Source organism: Lolium rigidum, chromosome 6, assembly GCF_022539505.1.
Source record: "Lolium rigidum isolate FL_2022 chromosome 6, APGP_CSIRO_Lrig_0.1, whole genome shotgun sequence".
Taxonomy (NCBI): domain Eukaryota; kingdom Viridiplantae; phylum Streptophyta; class Magnoliopsida; order Poales; family Poaceae; genus Lolium; species Lolium rigidum.
This window is the reverse complement of record NC_061513.1, coordinates 351148075-351166692: the sequence shown is the minus strand read 5'-3', so window position 1 is coordinate 351166692 and position 18618 is coordinate 351148075. Positions and strand designations below refer to the sequence as shown.

General features: G+C 47.0%; 1 protein-coding gene and 1 pseudogene across 1 annotated transcript; one reads left to right on the top strand and one right to left on the bottom strand.

The window, feature by feature from the left end:
• The first annotated feature begins 927 nt into the window (after positions 1-927).
• LOC124664957 (BTB/POZ and MATH domain-containing protein 2-like) lies at positions 928-1893 on the top strand. The gene has a single exon (XM_047202367.1). The coding sequence runs from the start codon at positions 928-930 to the stop codon at positions 1891-1893; it is 966 nt and encodes a 321-aa protein (XP_047058323.1).
• A 2598-nt stretch (positions 1894-4491) lies between these two features.
• On the bottom strand, positions 4492-17198 carry LOC124668048 (annotated as a pseudogene).
• Positions 17199-18618: the final 1420 nt, after the last annotated feature.

The window sequence follows — 18618 nt, the reverse complement described above, 5'->3', positions numbered from 1 at the left end:
AAAATTAGAATCGAAAACCAAAAGCTAAACACAGTACTAGAAAACTAGAACACTCGTAAAATAATAACAGCGAAAACTAGAGCAAGGTGTACATCAACCTAACCTTAATTGAGTTGTTGTAATAATAGATATTATCAAGTCGAATTGTAACAATGAGAAGTTGTAATAATATACTTACGTAGTAGCTCCTTGTTGGTCGGGCTGCTTGTTTGCTTTGTGGTGGCAAAAGCGATGATTGCTGGTTTTTGTGTGAGAGAAAGAAAGAAAGAATAGAAGAAATGGGTGACATTAATTTTAATTATGAGGAAGCAAAATGAAGTTGAGAAGGGTCGATGCGTACGTGCAGCAGTAGTCAACTGGTGCGACGTACGGCAAGTATACGTACTCGTTGGAGTGGTCATTCCGTACATGCGCGCGTACGGCAATCGCGCCCAGAACGCGTGCGCGGTCCATATCTTGTTTTATCCGAGCGTTCACAGAACGCATATGGCTAGTCCGGGACCAGCCGCCGCGTCCGCCGGCGCTAGTTCGCGTCGCTCGATCGGAAAAATAAGGCTCGTGGACACATATATATGCTGCAACCTGGTTTCGCCGCCCGTGGCGGTACCTTCTTGCCGTACATGTCGTGTCGTTGCTATCCTCCGACGATTTCATTACTTTCCTTGGCTGTCTGTCTCACATCCCTTCGCCGTTCGTGTCGAGGCTGCAACGGGGAGGATCAGGAGTCTAGGAGGGCACCGGCACGCAAGGCGCTTCTTCTGCATGGTCTCGACAGCAAAATAACCTCAGCGATCGATCTGCACTTCTTTTCACAACTCTTACCAAGGAATTGCAATGTCGATCTTGATGAGCGCATCGACGTGCACAGTGGGATCGGAGAAGGGCGAGCACTTGTTCAAGATCTCAAATCACAGCCTTCACACGGGCATGGGGGTCGGCCGCTACATCCACTCGTCAACCTTCGCTGTTGGCGGCCATAACTGGCGCCTCCGGTATTACCCGGACGGATCTACCGAAGATAGCAAGGACGACATAGCGGTCGTTCTGGAGCTGCTGATGGACATGGGCATGAAGATAGACCAGCTACGGATATCTTGCACAATCAGCTTCTTCAGCTTGACAACCAAGAGGTTTTGTTCGTTGTTGGCCTTCACGGAGAATCTTTCCAGTCCAGATGACTACCTTGTCTCGCACACCATAAACAGGGACGACATGAAATCAGGGGGCTATGTTGTTGACGACCGTTTCACTCTCAAATGTGCCCTCACCATCATCAAGGAGCCGTATGTTATCGAGGACCATATCGAGGTGCCACCATCCGACATCACGGAGCAACTCCGGAAGCTGCTAGATGCAAAGGAGGGCGCGGATGTGACGTTCGAGGTCCAAGGAGAGGTATTCCGTGCCCACAAGCTCGTGCTAGCAATGCGGTCGCCAGTTTTCAAGGCTTTGCTCTACGGGCCGATGAGGGAGAAGGACTCAAACCGCTTCGTCATTGACGACATGCAACCTGCCATCTTCAAGGTTTTGCTCCGCTTCATCTATACCGACTCGTTGCCTCCCAATATGGACGACGACTTGGAGGGAGACGATAAGAAAGAGGTGACCAGACACCTGCTTGTGGCTGCGGATCGTTATGCCGTGGAAAGGCTGAAGCTTATGTGCGAAAGCATCCTCTGCAAAGAGCTCGATGCCGAGTCCGTTGCAACTGTATTGGCTTTAGCCGATCGGCATAGTTGTTCTAGGCTAAAAGATGCTTGCATTCGATTTATTGTTTCCTGCAATAAAATAGATGATGTGCTGGCAAGCAGAGGGTACATTCAGCTCAAGAGAACTTGTCCGGATAGCGTAATGGAAATGTGGGAAAAAGCATGTAAGCTCCGCAAAACCTAGAGTTATTACTTTGTGCATACCAATAGCTAATCTTAGCTATTCAACCTAGAAAGAGTAGTTTATCCCAAATAATTCTTTGTGGCCTTCTAATGCTCCTCATACATGTTTTTTCAGAAAACTCTAGTGCGCACACATGTCTTATTTTAATTGTGCTCATACTTGTTTTTTATGGTATGGAACACGACCGTTGAAGTTGATCTACGAGATGAGTAGGGTTGGCATCGTGTTACCAAATTATTACGAATTTTCTGGTGCGATGCCTAGGTTTTAAGATTAAAGGTTTTAGGATTACAGGCTAGACACAAATTACATTTGTGAAACACAACATGTGTGCTTTCCTTGTAAGGGTACGAACCATGAGATGGTCTAGGCAGAACCGAGTGCTTTTCCTTTCTCGAGCAAGATTGTTCGTGGAGATCTAGGCGGCGTGCCTACTCGCCGAATGCATCTAGCGGCAACTTGCAGACGCCGTGGGTGGTGCGAGCGCACCTAGGACAGCGGCTCGCCACCGTGCACTTCGGATGTCCCTCGGTCGGTAGCGTTGACGGCGGCAGCAGCGTCGATCTCGTCCAACGCCGCTCAGTGCTTGGTGTCGTACCACGTCCCTCCCGACGAGTGACGCACCGGTGGCCACGGCGGCAAAATCACGGACGCCATGTCATCAGGTGGCTGGCGCGTGGCGCCTGCACCATCGTGTCGCTGCAGGGAGTCACCGCCGAGCGCCGACATCAGCACCTAGCCAGGACGGCGCCGACGCGATGTTGCCCGACTTTCGGCCATCCGCTGACCCGCCCGGCACGCATAATAGAACTAGTCTGGCAACCCATTCCCGTGCGGCGGCACGCCGGCGTCGCGCATGACGTGGCTGGTGCTCGAGGGGCTCGATCGGCCACCAGGCACGGACACGGTCCGGCTGCTGGCCGGCCAGCAGCCTCCGGGCTCAACCTAAAAAGGGACGCCATATCCGGCGCTCTGTATGGAATTTCGGTGGGAATTCCGACGAGCCAGAAACTCGTGGTCTGTGGACATGGCACGCGTTGTCGCCCTTTGTCGAAGCTGGCAGAACGGAAAGAGAAGATGAGCCACGGTCCAGTGGTGACAATTGTAGCTACTAGCTAGGGACGTGGCCATGGTCGGGCTCGTGGATAGCTCCCACCTTTTCTTGATAGGAAGGGCAGCAATGGTGCGCAACACAAATGCAGCAGATAGCCTGGACCTCGATCACCAAGTCCACAGCCTTGCCGCCACGGATGGAGCCGTACACTTGCATGCCGGCCTCGGAGCAGCCATCTCCCTCAGCCGCCCGGCCGGTGATCACCCTGCACATCAACATGGACCGCCTGACGGTCTGGGGCTCGCGTGCGCGCCGTCATTGCCATCGAAGGTTCGCATGACGCGCTATCCGAGAAGGAGCACCCATCAGTATGATTTGTTTGTATCTTATGGCTGTGAACGACCAGGTAGCTCCCAATACCCAAAACGTGAATTGGCTGTCATTGCACTTGCGCTAGTATGAAATGGTACTATCTTGTACAAACTGTGTTGCTGAATGCTCCAACAAAATTCAAACAGTGTTGCTGAATGCTCCAACTAAATTCAACTGTAGAAACAATGTGAATGATGCATTGTCTCTTACTCTCTTTAATATCTTGTCAGTAGGAACGCCAATAATATGTCGTCCCAACTGCAAAAAACAACCATAGTTGTTGCCTTTGTAACTGACCCTGGATTGCACCCATGCCTCGGCCTGGGCACTTGCCCCTTGTGTTGTATCCACACTTGCAAAGGTGGAGGCCAGCATTGCCACTTGACTTCGGCTGTGCAAGACGACATGTACGCGGCAATGCCCTCTGCACTGGCACCGAATCTAGAGCTGAGCTTTCTTGTCCATAAGGATTAAGGTAGAGCTTGGGCCCGTGTCCAACACGAACATATGCACTAGGGCGGCTATGCCAGTGTCGATGCAATCTGTCAAACAGTTGGTGGGCGCCGGTGCTCCGAGCTCCAGGACGTGTAATGGCTCACGTCACGTGGCAAGAATGGCAAACCCTACTCGCCCGACTCGGGCATACCTCCACGGGGTCGTCTCCCTCAGCGATGTGGTCAGGGACCAAAGTCGAGCTTTGACGTCAACCGTGTTGTGGCCTGTGTCTCTGGCGATGCAAGCAACAATCTCGGTGACGATGGAGATGGCTGTTTGTGGATTCGATGTTGCGATGCGGATGAGCGTAGACACCGCTGAGGTGGCGGCGCGGCCTGGGCAATTCGTCGAACAGGTTGCTAACAACCCATGGTATAAACCAGTGGGAAATGAGCCTAGACACTCACGTTGACAGAAATGAACAGAATTATTTGCCGCAGATGATGGATTAACTGATAGTGACAGAAGGGAACATCGGTAGAGTATAGGGGAGACCACCAAACAGTCGAACACAACTACCGGATGGTCCGATTTCACGCGACAAAACATTCACCAATGATTATGCAATGAAAACTCATATACAGTATACACATAAAGAGTTTGAGCGACACGTTCCTTTTGAGGAAAAGGCAGTTTGGAGTTGCTTTTCATTGCTATGTAGAAGTAGTAGTACAGAGTACAAAAAGAGAAATAAACTGAAGTAACAAAAACAACAGAACAGCTCATCTAAGAACTATTTTACAGAGGGTTTAGTTCAGGTTTCCAGCCTAGTCGGGTTCCCTTGGTCACTGCAAGAGGCTGGCCACTCAGTGTAAGTGGAGAACAGGCAAGGCTGGCAAGCGATATAGCAGTACATCTATCATCTCGGTGCCGCCTTTCCTTTTGTCTGCTCGCTTTGTGGTGTCAACCATCTTCAGTATCATGGCATCAGGGCTTCTACCATGCGGTCAAGTTCGTCAACAATCGCCCTTTCCATGGTCATCATCTTCTTTTGTGGCGCCACTCTCCGTAGGGCGTATCCCTGTCATATCGACCAACTCCTGATCTTCGCCATCGTCCCTGGTTCTGCTCCTGCTGTGATACTTGCTATAGTCACGATTGTTGTGCCTACCAGAGCTTTGATCATCAAATCTGTTGTGACTGGGGTAGTCATCTTGCCTCCTCCCCCCCTCAGCCTTGGCTCATATCACCTTCTTTACCTTGCCTGGTTCCTTTCTCGTCACTCTCAGTTCTCTCACTGTTGTTCGTATCACAATCAGCATGAGGTGGTAGCTCTGATCTCCGGTCATCTACTCTTGAATTTTTCTCCAAAGACTCATAACTGCAACATAGGAGTAGGATTGTCAGAGCATGTAACGATGCTGTAAAATATTCCGCGTAAGAAGAGATAGAGAGTGACCTTCGACAGTTATTCCCGCCTCACTGAGTGTTTTCATCTTTCAGAACATAATTTGGAGCTTTCAATCTCAGGCTATGTGATTTGGAGCACCACACTTGAAGCACCCATCTGCAATAAGAAATAATCGTGTCATACATTGCATGTTATTTAAGTTGGAGACACTTCTGAATCTAACATAGACCCAGGTCACAGAGAAAGACTCTTGCCACAGGTGCAGCTATAAAACAAACCGCTGAGCAACAAGCATGACAACTTACATAACTTCGGGTGTGCATAAATGAGTGGCAACCTATTGTTCGCAATTCCCAGTGGCTAGCAAAGCTTTGTTATACCTGCCAATCCAACTGGAACTGTTGGTCATCGCTAAACATTTTCCAGGCACTTCTCTGGATATCTTTTGCATACCCCAGAAGTTCCGGAAATTCAATTCGGCTCCCGGGTGCGTATGCTCCCTCTACCAACAAAACATATTTTGAAGTGTGGAAAAATTTTGACAAAAAATTCTACATGTACATCTCCATAATATATGTGTATGCGTCAAGTTTCACGAAAAAATAATATTTTTTGTGGCCTATGTAAAAAAGAGAAAACTTATCCTGTGAAAAGCATTGTTTTCAGCACTGAATTTTGTCTTTTTTACACACGTCACTTGATAAGTTCATTTTTTATGAAACGACTTTGTGAGCGCGTAGCACGTGAAGATGTACGTGCGAATTTTTTGTTTCGATTTTTTTTGAAATTTAAAATATGTGTAAGATGCATTTCAAAATATAGGGAGCATATGCTCCCATGTTCCAAAACACCACTCCCCAGAAGTTCTTTCTAATAAATTTATCATAGTATAGACGGTGTAATATTTGGTTGCAAAGGAACTGTTTACATCCTGGACTAAGTTTCCACTCCCACCAACATAAATTGGAAGAAAAAGGTACTTATGTGATTTTTCATAGAAATTAGAATGAGGCCAGCAGTAAAGTTCCCATTTCTTGTATTTTTACCTCTGGCCCCAATCTGAGACAATTACGGAATCTGGCCCTCTGGTCGGCGCCAAGAAATCTGGCGCCAAACTTGTTCAGTTCGACTATGCTGGGCATGGTGCCAAACCTTTGGCCGTTCTGGCACACCGTTTCCCGAGACACTACAAGGGAGCCAACATGTTGTTTTTCGACGCCATAGTTTGAGGCGCCAAAACTTGTGTACTTCGAAGCCATACCACGAGGAGCCGAAATTTGCCAGTTCGGCGCTGGGAAGACTAGAGTCGAGCCCTATTTTTTTGGTTATTTTGCCAGTCCGCCGCACTGTCTACACCCACCGTGCCGCCGCCTCGTCTACACCTGCCGCTGGCCTGTTCCTGCCGAAAGACCCTTCTTCTCCCTGCTGTTGAGTGAACCTCGTCACCGACAGGCTGTCTCCTTTCAACTGCCGTGTGCCTCTGCTCGGTCGATAATCGAGATTTAAGTTAAGCTGAATCCCTTGTGCATTGCAAACCCTTGTAAATTGCAGCTGTAATTGTTTGGTAGTCCTGTAAGGTACCTAGGACTTGGAAATGCAAACATTTATGGCCACGGGGACGGGCCTTGGGATGGCCACGCCCATGGAGGTCGCTCAGGGAGAGCACCTGGCTGCTGGGGAGACGGCTGTTGCCTCGCCGGTGCGGCCCATGGGAGGCGATGGGGTGCCGCGCCCCTCGCCGCTGCCTGAGGTGAGGCTCCCGAAGGTCGGCGAGGTGGTGTCGGTGGTGGCTGCGGAGGGGGAGAAGTCCAAGACGGCGGCGACCTACTCGAGGGCGCCCAAGAAGGTCAAGGCGCTGTCCGTGAGGAAGAGTTCCAGGCACAGCAAGGCGGCGGTCAACCTGTCGGCGCTGGAGAAGGCCAAGAGACTGACTGCGGACAAGAACCTGGACTCAGGTACGCCTCAATCCACTTCTCTTGACTCCCTTCCTGATGCGAGGCTTTCCAATGTTTTAGTGGATAGTTGTATAGTTTTCAACCCGAGCAGGGGCTCACCGTGTGAGATTCTTGACCTGGTTCGAGCAAGGGAGCTCGCCCAGGCAGCCATTGCGGCTGCGGCCTTTAAGAAGGAAAAGGAAGAACAGCTAGCAGCGGCCAGGGAGGCTGAACTGCAAGTTGAGGTTCCGGCGGAGGGTCCGCCGTTGTCGGAGATCCCGGAGGGGGAAGGCCATTCGACCCGAAGCAAGCCCAAGCGTGCGTGCGCTAAGCGGCCAATGCTGTCGAACCGTAAGGGACGGGGTAAACGAGCCGGGTAGCTATGAAAGGCCTCATTTACAACATTCGGGGCTTTGGGGCCTCTGGGAGACGGTCCCAAATGCTGGATTATTTGCGTTCTGAGAAGGTGGATTTTGTAGGACTCCAAGAGACCATTAGACAGGATTTTTCGGCCTCCGAGCTTTGCAGGCTTGAGGTCGGTGGCCAATTCAATTGGAACTGGCTGCCAGCGACAGGGCACTCGGGGGGCCTGTTGCTGGGTTTCCGGGATGAGACTTTCGAGGTTGGGGTATGGAGGAAGGGTACCTTCTATCTCAGCGCTCATATCCTCCAGCGGAGGTCCAACAAGAAGTGGTGGTTTGTTCTGGTCTACGGACCAGCAGATCACCAACGTACTGATGAGTTTTTGGGAGAGCTTACTAGGGAAGTTAGCTCGTATCAGGACCCGGTGGTTCTGGGTGGGGACTTTAACTTGATCCGCCGGGCTGGGGATAAGAATAACGCCAACATTAATTGGCCTAGGGTCCATAGATTTAACGATGCCATTGCTAACCTGTCACTTAGGGAGGTGGCTAGGGTAGGGGCGCGTTACACCTGGACGAACAAGCAGTTGTCGCCGGTGAGATGTGTGTTGGATAGAGTTTTCGTGTCCCCGGCCTGGGAGGCTTGGTTCCCGCTCTGCTCCCTGACGGCGATCACCCGTATTGGGTCAGACCATACCCCTCTCCTACTTAAGAGTGGAGAGGAGGAGAGATGTGGGCCTGCCAGGTTCATGTTCCAAACTTGGTGGTTTGGGATCCCGGGGTTTTTGGACCTAGTTAAGGGTAAGCTGGGCTCCTTTTTGCATGACTTTGGTCCGCATAGGGGCTCGATTGAGCATTGGCTGTGCGTGGCCAGGTTGTCGCGTCAGTTCCTCAAGGGTTGGGGGGCCAACCTTGGGAAGGAGAAGCGGGACCGTAAGGCTGGGCTTCTGGCCCAGGTCGAGGCGCTTGATGCGCTTGCTGACTCGTCAGGGTTAGACGAGGAGGGGTGGGCTTTCCGCTATCACCTGGAGGACCAGGTTGTTATGCTAGACTCCTTAGAGGAGGAGTATTGGCGTCAGCGGAGCCGAATCCAATGGCTTCTCAAAGGTGATGCTTGTACGGCGTACTTCCATGCGATTGCCAATGGGCGTCGCCGGAAATGTGGGATTCCCCGTCTGCTGTCGGATCAGGGCGAGCTTACAGATCAGACCGCTATCATGGGACATGTGTATGACTACTACCGCCAGCTGATGGGCTCAGCCGGCGAGGCTAGGGCCTTTACCCTGGCTCAAGACCTCTGGCCAACCTCTAAGCGTATCTCCGAGGCAGAAAACTTTGAGTTGGAAAGATCCTTTACCTTAGAGGAGCTAGATGCCGTCCTACATGATATGAAAGTGGATTCGGCCCCTGGCCCGGACGGTATGCCAGTGGCTTTCTTCCTGAGGTTCTGGGGAACCTTGAGACCCCTTGTTTTTCAGATTTTGAATGATTTTGCCCTAGGGAGGGTGGATATCTCACGGCTGAACTTTGGGATCCTGTCGTTGATTCCTAAAGTAAAAGGGGCTGACTCTATTAAGCAGTTTCGCCCTATCGCGCTTATCAATGTGATTTTTAAGTTTGTTTCTAAGGCTTTTGCGTCTCGCCTCGCGCCGTTAGCTCATAGGACGATTGATCGCTCTCAGACTGGTTTTATTAAGGGCAGGGTCCTTCACGAGGGAGTGTTGGCCTTGCACGAGATCGCTCACGAGCTGCGGGTTAAAAGGCTAGGGGGCCTTTTCCTGAAGCTAGATTTTGAGAAGGCCTACGACCGTGTAGACTGGGATTTTCTACGCGAAGTTCTTCGCCGGAAAGGGTTCTCTTCCACGATGGTTCACCGCCTAATGCAACTGGTCTCGGGCGGCCAAACGGCGGTGAACGTTAATGGGGAGATTGGCCCCTTCTTCCGCAACGCGAGAGGGGTCAGGCAGGGTGACCCGCTGTCCCCTATTCTCTTTGACTTCATGGTCGACGCTTTGGCGGCCATGCTGACGAGAGCCAAGGAGGCTGGGCACATTTTGGGTCTGGTGCGGCACTTGATTCCCGGGGGAGTCACTCACCTCCAGTATGCTGATGACACGATGGTGATGATTGAGCCGACAGATGAGGGTATCGCCAACCTCAAGCTCGTACTGATTAGTTTCGAGTTGATGTCAGGACTGAAGATCAATCTTGCTAAAAGTGAGGTTGTAGTGGTGGGGACCACGCAACTGGAGCAGGAGCGGGTGGCTCGGCTCCTTAATTGTCGCTTAGGGTCATTCCCCATTAAGTACCTGGGACTGCCCCTTAGCAACAAGTCGCTACGTGCCTCGGACTGGGAGTTCCTTACGGCCAAAGTAGCCAAGCGGGTCGATCCCTGGCAGGGAATTTTTTTGGCTTCAGCGGGGCGGCTGGAGCTGACGAACTCTTGTCTGTCGAGCCTTCCGCTGTTTGCGATGAGCTTGTTCATGCTCTTTGATTCAACGCATGCGGTCTTCGACAAGGTGCGCTCCCGCTTCTTTTGGGAAGGAGTGGGAGATAAGCGCAAGTATCACATGGTTGATTGGGCAACGGTGTGCCGGCCTAAGGAGGCTGGGGGTTTGGGCATCCTCAACACTAGGCATATGAACATTGCTCTCATGCTTAAGTGGGTTTGGAAGCTCTACCACAATGCGGATGGGCTCTGGGCTGAGCTGATTCGTGCTAAGTACCTTGGGGAGAATGACCTTTTTTCACCGCTGGTGCCTACCAAGGGTTCGCAATTTTGGAACTCTATCCAGAAGGTCAAGTGGTACTTTAAACTTGGCGCGAAGCACAGCGTCCGTAATGGGAAGCGGACGTTTTTCTGGCTTGATTGGTGGCTGGGCAACTCCCCGCTTAGGGACAGGTACCCGGTGCTTTTTAGTTGCTGCACATCACCTTTTATTACGGTGTTGGGGGCTAGGGATGGTCCGGGGTGGCGCCTGCAGTTTAGACGCCCTTTCTCCCTTGCTGAGACGGTTGAATGGGACAATCTTACCAGGGAGCTTGACTTCACTCAGGCTAGCGCTGAGGATGACTTGGTGTCTTGGCGTTTGGAGGCTTCGGGTGATTTCACCGCTAAGTCTCTTTATTGCCGGCTGTCGCAGGGAGCGGCGGTCACACACTTTAGGGAGGTTTGGCGGACAAGGGTGCCACCTAGGATAAGGGTATTCCTGTGGCAACTCCTATGGGGCAAACTGCCTTGCTCTCTGCAAGTGGCCAAACGGAAAGGTCCGTCTAATGGGCTTTGCGCCCTTTGTGGGGAGCCTGAAGACTGCGATCATATCTTCTTTAAATGCTCTTTGGCCCGTTTCTTGTGGGCGGGAGTCAGGGAGCTCCTGCACTGCTCTTGGAACCCTGCGGGGGCAGGCGACTTCCTTGCTATCTCTCATGGCTTGTCTGGGGCGTATAGACGAGTAGTTTGGTTCTCCTTCGCGGCGTTAGCTTGGTCTTTATGGAATATTCGCAATAAGCTAACTATGGAAGGGGTTCTTATTGGCAAACCGGCTGATGCCTTATACAAAATGATCGTTTACATGCAGCAATGGAGGATGCTGGTGAAGTGGAAGGATAGAGGCCTCGTGGATGCGGCGATGGACTCTCTTCGGCGGATGCATACGGACCTGGCGGTGTCGATGGGCTCTTGACGTCGCCATGCTACATTTCCGTCATGTTCCTGGGAGATGTTGCTGGATGCTGTGTTTGAACCTTTTTCATGTTGCTGTTGCATCTAGAACTTTAGTCTATGTTAGGTCTGGGGGCCTTGTGTGATGACTCTGTGCTATGTGGGAGCGATGGCTCGTTATGTATCCCAACTATGTATGGTTGTGTGTTGCTTTATTAATTTAAAGCAGGGCTGAGGCCTTCAGTTTAAAAAAAATGCAAACATTTTGTTGTCCCACGTTCAAGTACATGGAATTTTCGAGAAGTAACAATTTGGTCCATGTTCCTCTGAGCAAAACAATAATCGCTTTCTTCCGCAGTGTCACTCTGAATTTGACCTTTTAGGGATGCACTTTTAAGACTAGATACACTAGCGCGTAAGAGTCTGTTTCCCTTTAAGAACAGACATGAAGATGAACCATTCTAAAGAATGATGTGTGAAATTGGGTTGTAGGCTTGTAGTACTATGTGACAACAAGAACAAGCAGCATAGAGTTTTAAAAGGCTTCTCCAATAAAGTGATGAGGCTTTCAATGGAAGGTTCTTGGTCTACCAATTCATACTTGGGTCAAAGTGCCAAGCAAGATTATCCTACATCCTATCAAAGACCAAGGAGTTTTGTTATTTAAAGGAAAAGATGTGGAGAAAGATCCAAGGGTGGAAGGAGAACATCCTGTCAAGGATAGGGAAGGAGATCTTGGTCAAGGCCGTAGCGCAAGCTATCCCTGTTTTTGCCATGTCATGCTTTGACATAACAATAACATTTTGTGATGACATTATCTCCATGTGTGTCATTACTGGTGGAATAATCAAGAGGAAAGACACACTCGGTGCAGCATCCTAAAGGGTTTTGCCCTGCTGAAAGAAGGGCTTGTTTGGAGAGTAGGTGATGGGGCGAACATCATGGCCTTGGATGACCCTTAGATCCCTGCAGGTGACATTCACAGACCAAGAACGCGGTTCGCGGCCGGTCCAACATTACAAAGGTGGATGATTTCTAACATTGGTGGTTGGGACGAGAAGTTGGTCCAGAACCAGTTTCTCCCAGAGGATGCAAATGCCATTTTATCAATCAGGTCTGTGATAGGATGGAGGATAATCTTGCTTGGCACTTTGACCCAAAAGAAGCATTTTTGGAGAAATCAGCCTACAATCTGGGGGTCCTGCTGAGGGACAGAAAGCAAGGGCGCCAGGTGGAATGCTCAAGCAAAAACACAGGGGACAGTGTTGCCAAACTCAACTGGAAGAAAATCTGGGATCTGCAGGAACCCAACAAATTAAAATGTTTGTTTGGCGCACATAATATCTTGGCAAGTAGAATGAAAATCATGAGGCTTGGAGTGGATCTGGATATTGCATGTCCAGTTTGGCACAGCGAGGATGGAGGCCAGACTTTCTGAAATGTAAAATGTTCAAGGCATGCTGGAGTTCACTAGGGCTGGGGCTACGCGAGAAAGGCTCCTACCTTGCAGTTCAGCCCACAGTATGTTGGAAGAGCTGTGGAATTGTGATGATGATGTGCAACTAAAAGCTTTGATCCTCATGTGGGAATGGTGGAGTGCCAGGAACAAGGCCAATTAGGTAGAAGCAATGGTTATCTACCTGGACATCTGTCACCAGGGAATATAGTGGATTTTATGAATGAAGCTGCCAGCCATACCTCCAAAACCACCTGACAATCAGGTGAAGGTAAATTTTGATGGGGCCTTCGACCATAACACAGGATCTGGAGGTTGGGGTTACATTGTCGCAACTAGGCGGGCAGTTTTGTTGCTCCTGGGGCGGGTAAATCTGTGCTTTTAAGGGATCCTTTGCAATCTGACGCAGTAGCTTGTCTTGCCGCTATTGATGGAGCAATCATAATTGGTGTGAACAAGATTATTTTTTCGTTTCATGCTTCGAACTTAGTACATGCTTTGAACAGTTATGGCTTTGATAAATCAACCAGAGGTGTTTTAGTTAAGGGAGTAGAAGCTTATGCTTACTGAACTTTGATTTTTTCTGTTTTCTTTCACTAGACGTGCCTGTAACATCGTGGCTCATGACCAGTAAGTCTTCTGGCTCGTTCTGGGAGGATCATGGCCCCATCTGTATTTCAAACATTATAGACAATGATTCTTATGTGCATGAAGTTTAAATAGAAGTGCATCCCCATAAAAAGAAAGGCATGTACCTTCATTTGCATTTTGTTTGCTTCGGCTGAACTGACCCCACAGTTTTGAAACACTTTGACTAAACTCAACATGGATCCTACTATCATCAATCAGGCAATTGTCCATCTGTAAGCATAGCATCAACTAAGCAGTGTTCACTAAATAATGCTTAAGAAAGAAATACGATGATCAATATCATTGTAGGGCATATATAAGTAAACATTGTTAGACAACACTGAATTGTCAAAGCACTAATGATCAGTGAAGAGTAAATGTTGTACTACACTAGCGCACAAACGTTAAGAAAACGCGTAGTGGACAATTATGATAGAAAATGTGTTCCACATTCTGAAGTGTAATAACAGGAATCCAGGTAAGATGCTAACCTTGAAATATGTGCGTTTCCATGCCTCCTTTGCCTCAAATTCTGACAGAATATCATCAAGCAAATCTGTTAGCAGTTTCTCTTACAGCATGCAGCTCCAATGATTAATACAGGTGGAAAAAGAGGGTGTTGTCAAATATATTAATGCACCAGGCTTGTAGCCTTTCTACTACACCAAAACTAGAACCTTGAGACAATCTAGAACCTTCTCTGCATCTAAGAATCCGATTTTATTATTTAAAACAGAAGCAAATACTTTGAGATGCGTTAGTTCTATTAGCATTTGGTTGTTGGGTATCAAGCAACATCATAGTTGCATGTTAATTAATTTCGTTCTGAACCTTGATGGACAACGAGATAACAACCTTGCTGAAAATAGCCAGATGGGATGGCTGTAGGATAGGTAACAAAGGTTGGAGAAGAGCATATTGGAAGAAAATGGATTACTTCATACTTGGTTTATTGCTAAATAGCAGCCTTATATAGTTCATGCATAGCCCTTAGGCTGTTCCTACCATGATTCGAAGTCCTAAAAAGTTGACTCCTATAATTCCATCATAATATAGCCTTGGAAGAAAAACTTGCAATGTGCCTCTGTTTGGACTCACTGCTGCTGCTAGTCCATGACCACAACACATTTTGTCCATTTACCAGTTTGTTAGCAAACTACATGATGCAATTGCTATTACGTACTATTCAATTGCCTACTCAGGGCATATCATTGCAGTACAGAAGCTTTAGAGGGAATAAGCATACCAATAAAAGCATAACATAATCTATCTCCGGTCTTGAAGTCACGAATTATTTCAGCTCTGCAACCAATGATGTGAAGTTGAGAGCATAAATGAGGAAATGCACACATTAAATGAAGTTAAAAAGGGACTCACGATGTCAAAGTTCCAAAACGTGAGAACTGAGAAGATTGCATATAGATCTTCATACTGTAAAATGATTGAAGTAGCCAATTTACTTATCCAGAAATATTGTCAAAAATGGCCTATAAAGAATAATAATTTCAGTTAGGACGTTCAAAATAATTTGCAACTTAACCTCAATATCAAAAGAAAATGTACACACAAGAGGCAGTACATATGTACTTAGTGCCAAACTGCCAGCAAAGCAGGACGTTAACATGATATAAAGGTCTAAAGTAACATACAAGTAGGCAAACAATTACAAACTGATACTAACCTATGTCGCTGAGTTGAGTTTACAAACAAATAAGACATTGTCTGGTGGTTTGGCCTCAGCATCAGGAATGTCTTCAACCTGAATTAACAGAAGGTGTTTAATCAGTCGTAAACACCACACAACTAACAGTTAGAGTAAGCTGGAGACTTGGATATGGCACCAGGACTTACACTGTCAAGGATCATGGGTGAGCATGTTCTTCTATATAGAGTGATTCATCTCCTCAAGCTGATCACGATCCACTATTTCATCTAAAGCAACCCACCTATCCTCTAGCCGCTCTTCTGCAACCTGAGTATTTGCGGAAGGAAGAAGAACATGACATATTCACATCGAGAGGGCATCACATGGCGGTGAGAACATAACAACTTTTACAGGACTCGCTATTATACTGAGAATGTTCATTTTGTATGTACTATAAATCGATAACTCAAACTCAAACTACCTCACCATGTGGTGGGTGGGGGACCTGTCATAACTCGAACTACCTCACCATGTGGCTTTCCTAACTGAGAATTCTCAGAAATAAGTTCAGCAAGCTGACAAGGATGATCAAAGATATATGTGTGTTTAATCATGCACATTGAGAATTTCGAAAACAATCAGTAGGCCAAAATAAAGAAAGCAAAGAAATATTGGAAAAGAAGCCTATCTGGTCTGTGCCTGAATATACCGCATGAAACCAAGCCAAATTTTGCAGACCAAACAGGTAGCTCAGGGTTTTGGCCACATTTGACTCCAAAAATGAACTGGGGCATAAATAGAACATAACTTTCTTTCGCAAAAAAAATAGAACATAACTTTAACTACATTTTGGCATCAAACCAAATGGCATACGAAAACTTTCAAGCAGACATGAAAAGGCCGGCAAACTTTGGGCTCCAAAGGGCATCAAACCACAAACCCCTGTGCTTTGGCAGATAGGTCCTAACTATGGAGTTTACCAAAGGTGTGAAATAACAATCTACCTTATATCTTTAAACGGTCTTCCTTATCATCAATATATACTTCATTTATCTTTTTCAGGTCAAGACCATCATCAACTGTCCCAAAGACATATGATTGATACAAACAGATGAACTCGTTAAAGATAAAGCAATTGTCAACCTCCCACACAGTTGAGAAAAAAGGGTTTATAATACAATGCTGACAGAGTACTTATCATCAAGGTAGTCCACATTGTCTTACAAGGATGATGCAGAAAAAAAATCACAAACAGATATCAAAAGGCTGAAAAGAGCACCGAGTCCCTAAAAAATGAATGATCAGTGACGATGCAGTATTGTACCTGTAAGGCATTGTAATTCTCAACAGAACTTGCCATAGCAACAGTGCCAGTTTTTTATTGTTTCAGTTCTGGACGGATCTCATCATTAAGAAATAGAGCTTGATCACCATGAAACCTGGAGAAACGAGATTCAGTTGTCAGACATATCTTTGGCAGTAGTAGCCGCCCCAGTTCAGGTAAATGTTGGGCATATTAGACCAAATTCTATGGTTCAGAGTTTAGAAACACACACACACAAAAACTAAGTTGGGGAACACATATACTGAGACTTCAGTAAAGCAGTGCTCATTTGTACACAGAATCACTGTCAGCTGCCAGTTCCAGTCGGGTCTGCAGATTGTGCCAAGAAATCCCTCTCAACCATGTGGAACAGGCACTTCATTCTGTTAAGTCAAAACATAATGCTAACGAATGAGTACCCTTATTACTAACAATCAAATCACCCATGACCTCTTGCCATACATTAGTCTTGTCAGAAGAAAAGACACGTTTATAATCACTGCCATTTGTAGTACTAAGTCTACACTCTACAACACGGTGGAAACAAGCCACTAAAACACACAAGAGCTACATCACAATAAGGTGCTACTAGCAAACAAGACCTGCCACAATCTCAATTAGTTCTGATAATGCCATAGAAAAATATGGAACAACCCTAAAAGCTGTAAGCATCACAGAGCAATCCTCCAATGCACCCTAATAATGGTGAGTAGAGCTCAAGCTTGATCTAAGTGAAGCACAGTCAGACGCCAATCCTCTTGCCCCCAATCAAATTGACCTTATAACATGTTCACTGTATCACTAACCAAGAGAACTAGAGGAACATTCGCAAAGTTGCGGGAACACACAATCAACAGCTCCAACTGCAAGCGATCTCGAACCAATCCAGTCCATCCACAACTCTAGATTACACCCAAACTAGTATCGAACTTGCCCGCTCTCTAGGTTAACTGCTTACTTGCAGAGATTAGTAAGTTCTTGGTGGTGAGGGGTGCAGGTCAGTGTGGAAATCCAGTTCCATGGCGGAAACCAAACGGCGGCGGCGAGTGGGGTGTGGGACGTTAGCCAGGAGAAGTCGTAAGGTTAGTGGAGTTCGGCCTTTGGAGGAAACATGGAAGCCGGCGCCCGGCGGAGCGCCGCCGTGGAGGCATGCCGTGGCAATACTCGCCGAGGAGGGCTTGGTTTGGAGAAACAAGAACTCTAGGGGGTTTCTCAAAAGATCTGGTTCGTCTGTACAAAATCGGACAATTCAGATTTTTTTATGTTTGAGAACATTTCAGTTCAGAATTCAGACGCCAGGTTCTTTTTGTTTTCAAATCAGTTCGTGGCTGCTTTACAAATTCCTCATGGATACTTAGAGAAGCTCTGACAAAATGGGTAAAGATAGTCAAGCTTTTTTTTATGAATACAGAATTGAGTTTGTCGGTGAGGTCTAGGCGCGTAGCCCGCAAGTGCATATTAGGGCATGTATAGTACAAGATGTTTAGAGCATATCCAGCAGCACCTCTCAAATCGACAAATCATAGCAGGTAACAACGTCGTTACCGTGCTACAAGGTTGCTCGCGCACTTTGCCACCATATGGGAGGGTTGTCCGCAAAAATGAGGGATTTTTTACAAAGAGCAAGATTGTGCATAGTTTTAAACAATAATCCAAAGCATATTACATACTAAAACACATAAATAATTTCACACAATAATCCAAGCATATAAATATAATTACTGATGCAATAATTTAAATTAATTGCCATTCAATTTTGTTCAAGAATCAAAACGTTTTTCCTTCGGGCATCGACAAATGCTCCACTAGATCATATTGAAGTTAAGTATGAACCTGTGCATCGCAAAAAAATGTTTGTTTGAGTATATAGAAGGTTTTATTTTGAATCTTTTGATCACTTAAGTTACTGGACATTTAAATAAATCTCAAGATATTATGAAATAAAAAACGGAGGTCTTATGCATAACCTGTTATCTATCTTTAGGCCACTAACCTCGCATAAACTAGTAGGATAAAGTTTCGTGGTGAAGTTTTTTCACCGTGACTGAAGCCAAACCCAAAAAAATCATGGTTCGTAAAATAATAGCTCAAACCATATGCTTGGGTATTCCCAAGGCATCCCTCTACACCAACACAAATATCGGTTTGTAAATCTTTAAACATTGTTTCTTGAGCACTATGAGGAAGCCCATAAGCTTGGATCATCATTTTGTTTTGTTTTGTCTTTTTTTTCGATTGCCATCTCTACCTTTGAATAAAGGCCACCACCAGTATGTTTTTCACACTTGTAACTTATAACTACCAGAATAAAAAAAGGTTAAAAGTTAATTATGTTGTTCGTTGGGTATTGCTTTTGTTGATGAGTAAAGGGTGCTTGCAAACCTTCTCATTTAGTGATAGGTATCATTTAGCTCAATATTATGAGTCGCATAATTTATTTT

What these genes read in the sequence shown, in the direction of transcription:
- LOC124664957 (XM_047202367.1), top strand. Translation starts at nt 928, where the DNA reads ATGGGGGTCGGCCGCTACATCCACTCGTCAACCTTCGCTGTTGGCGGC.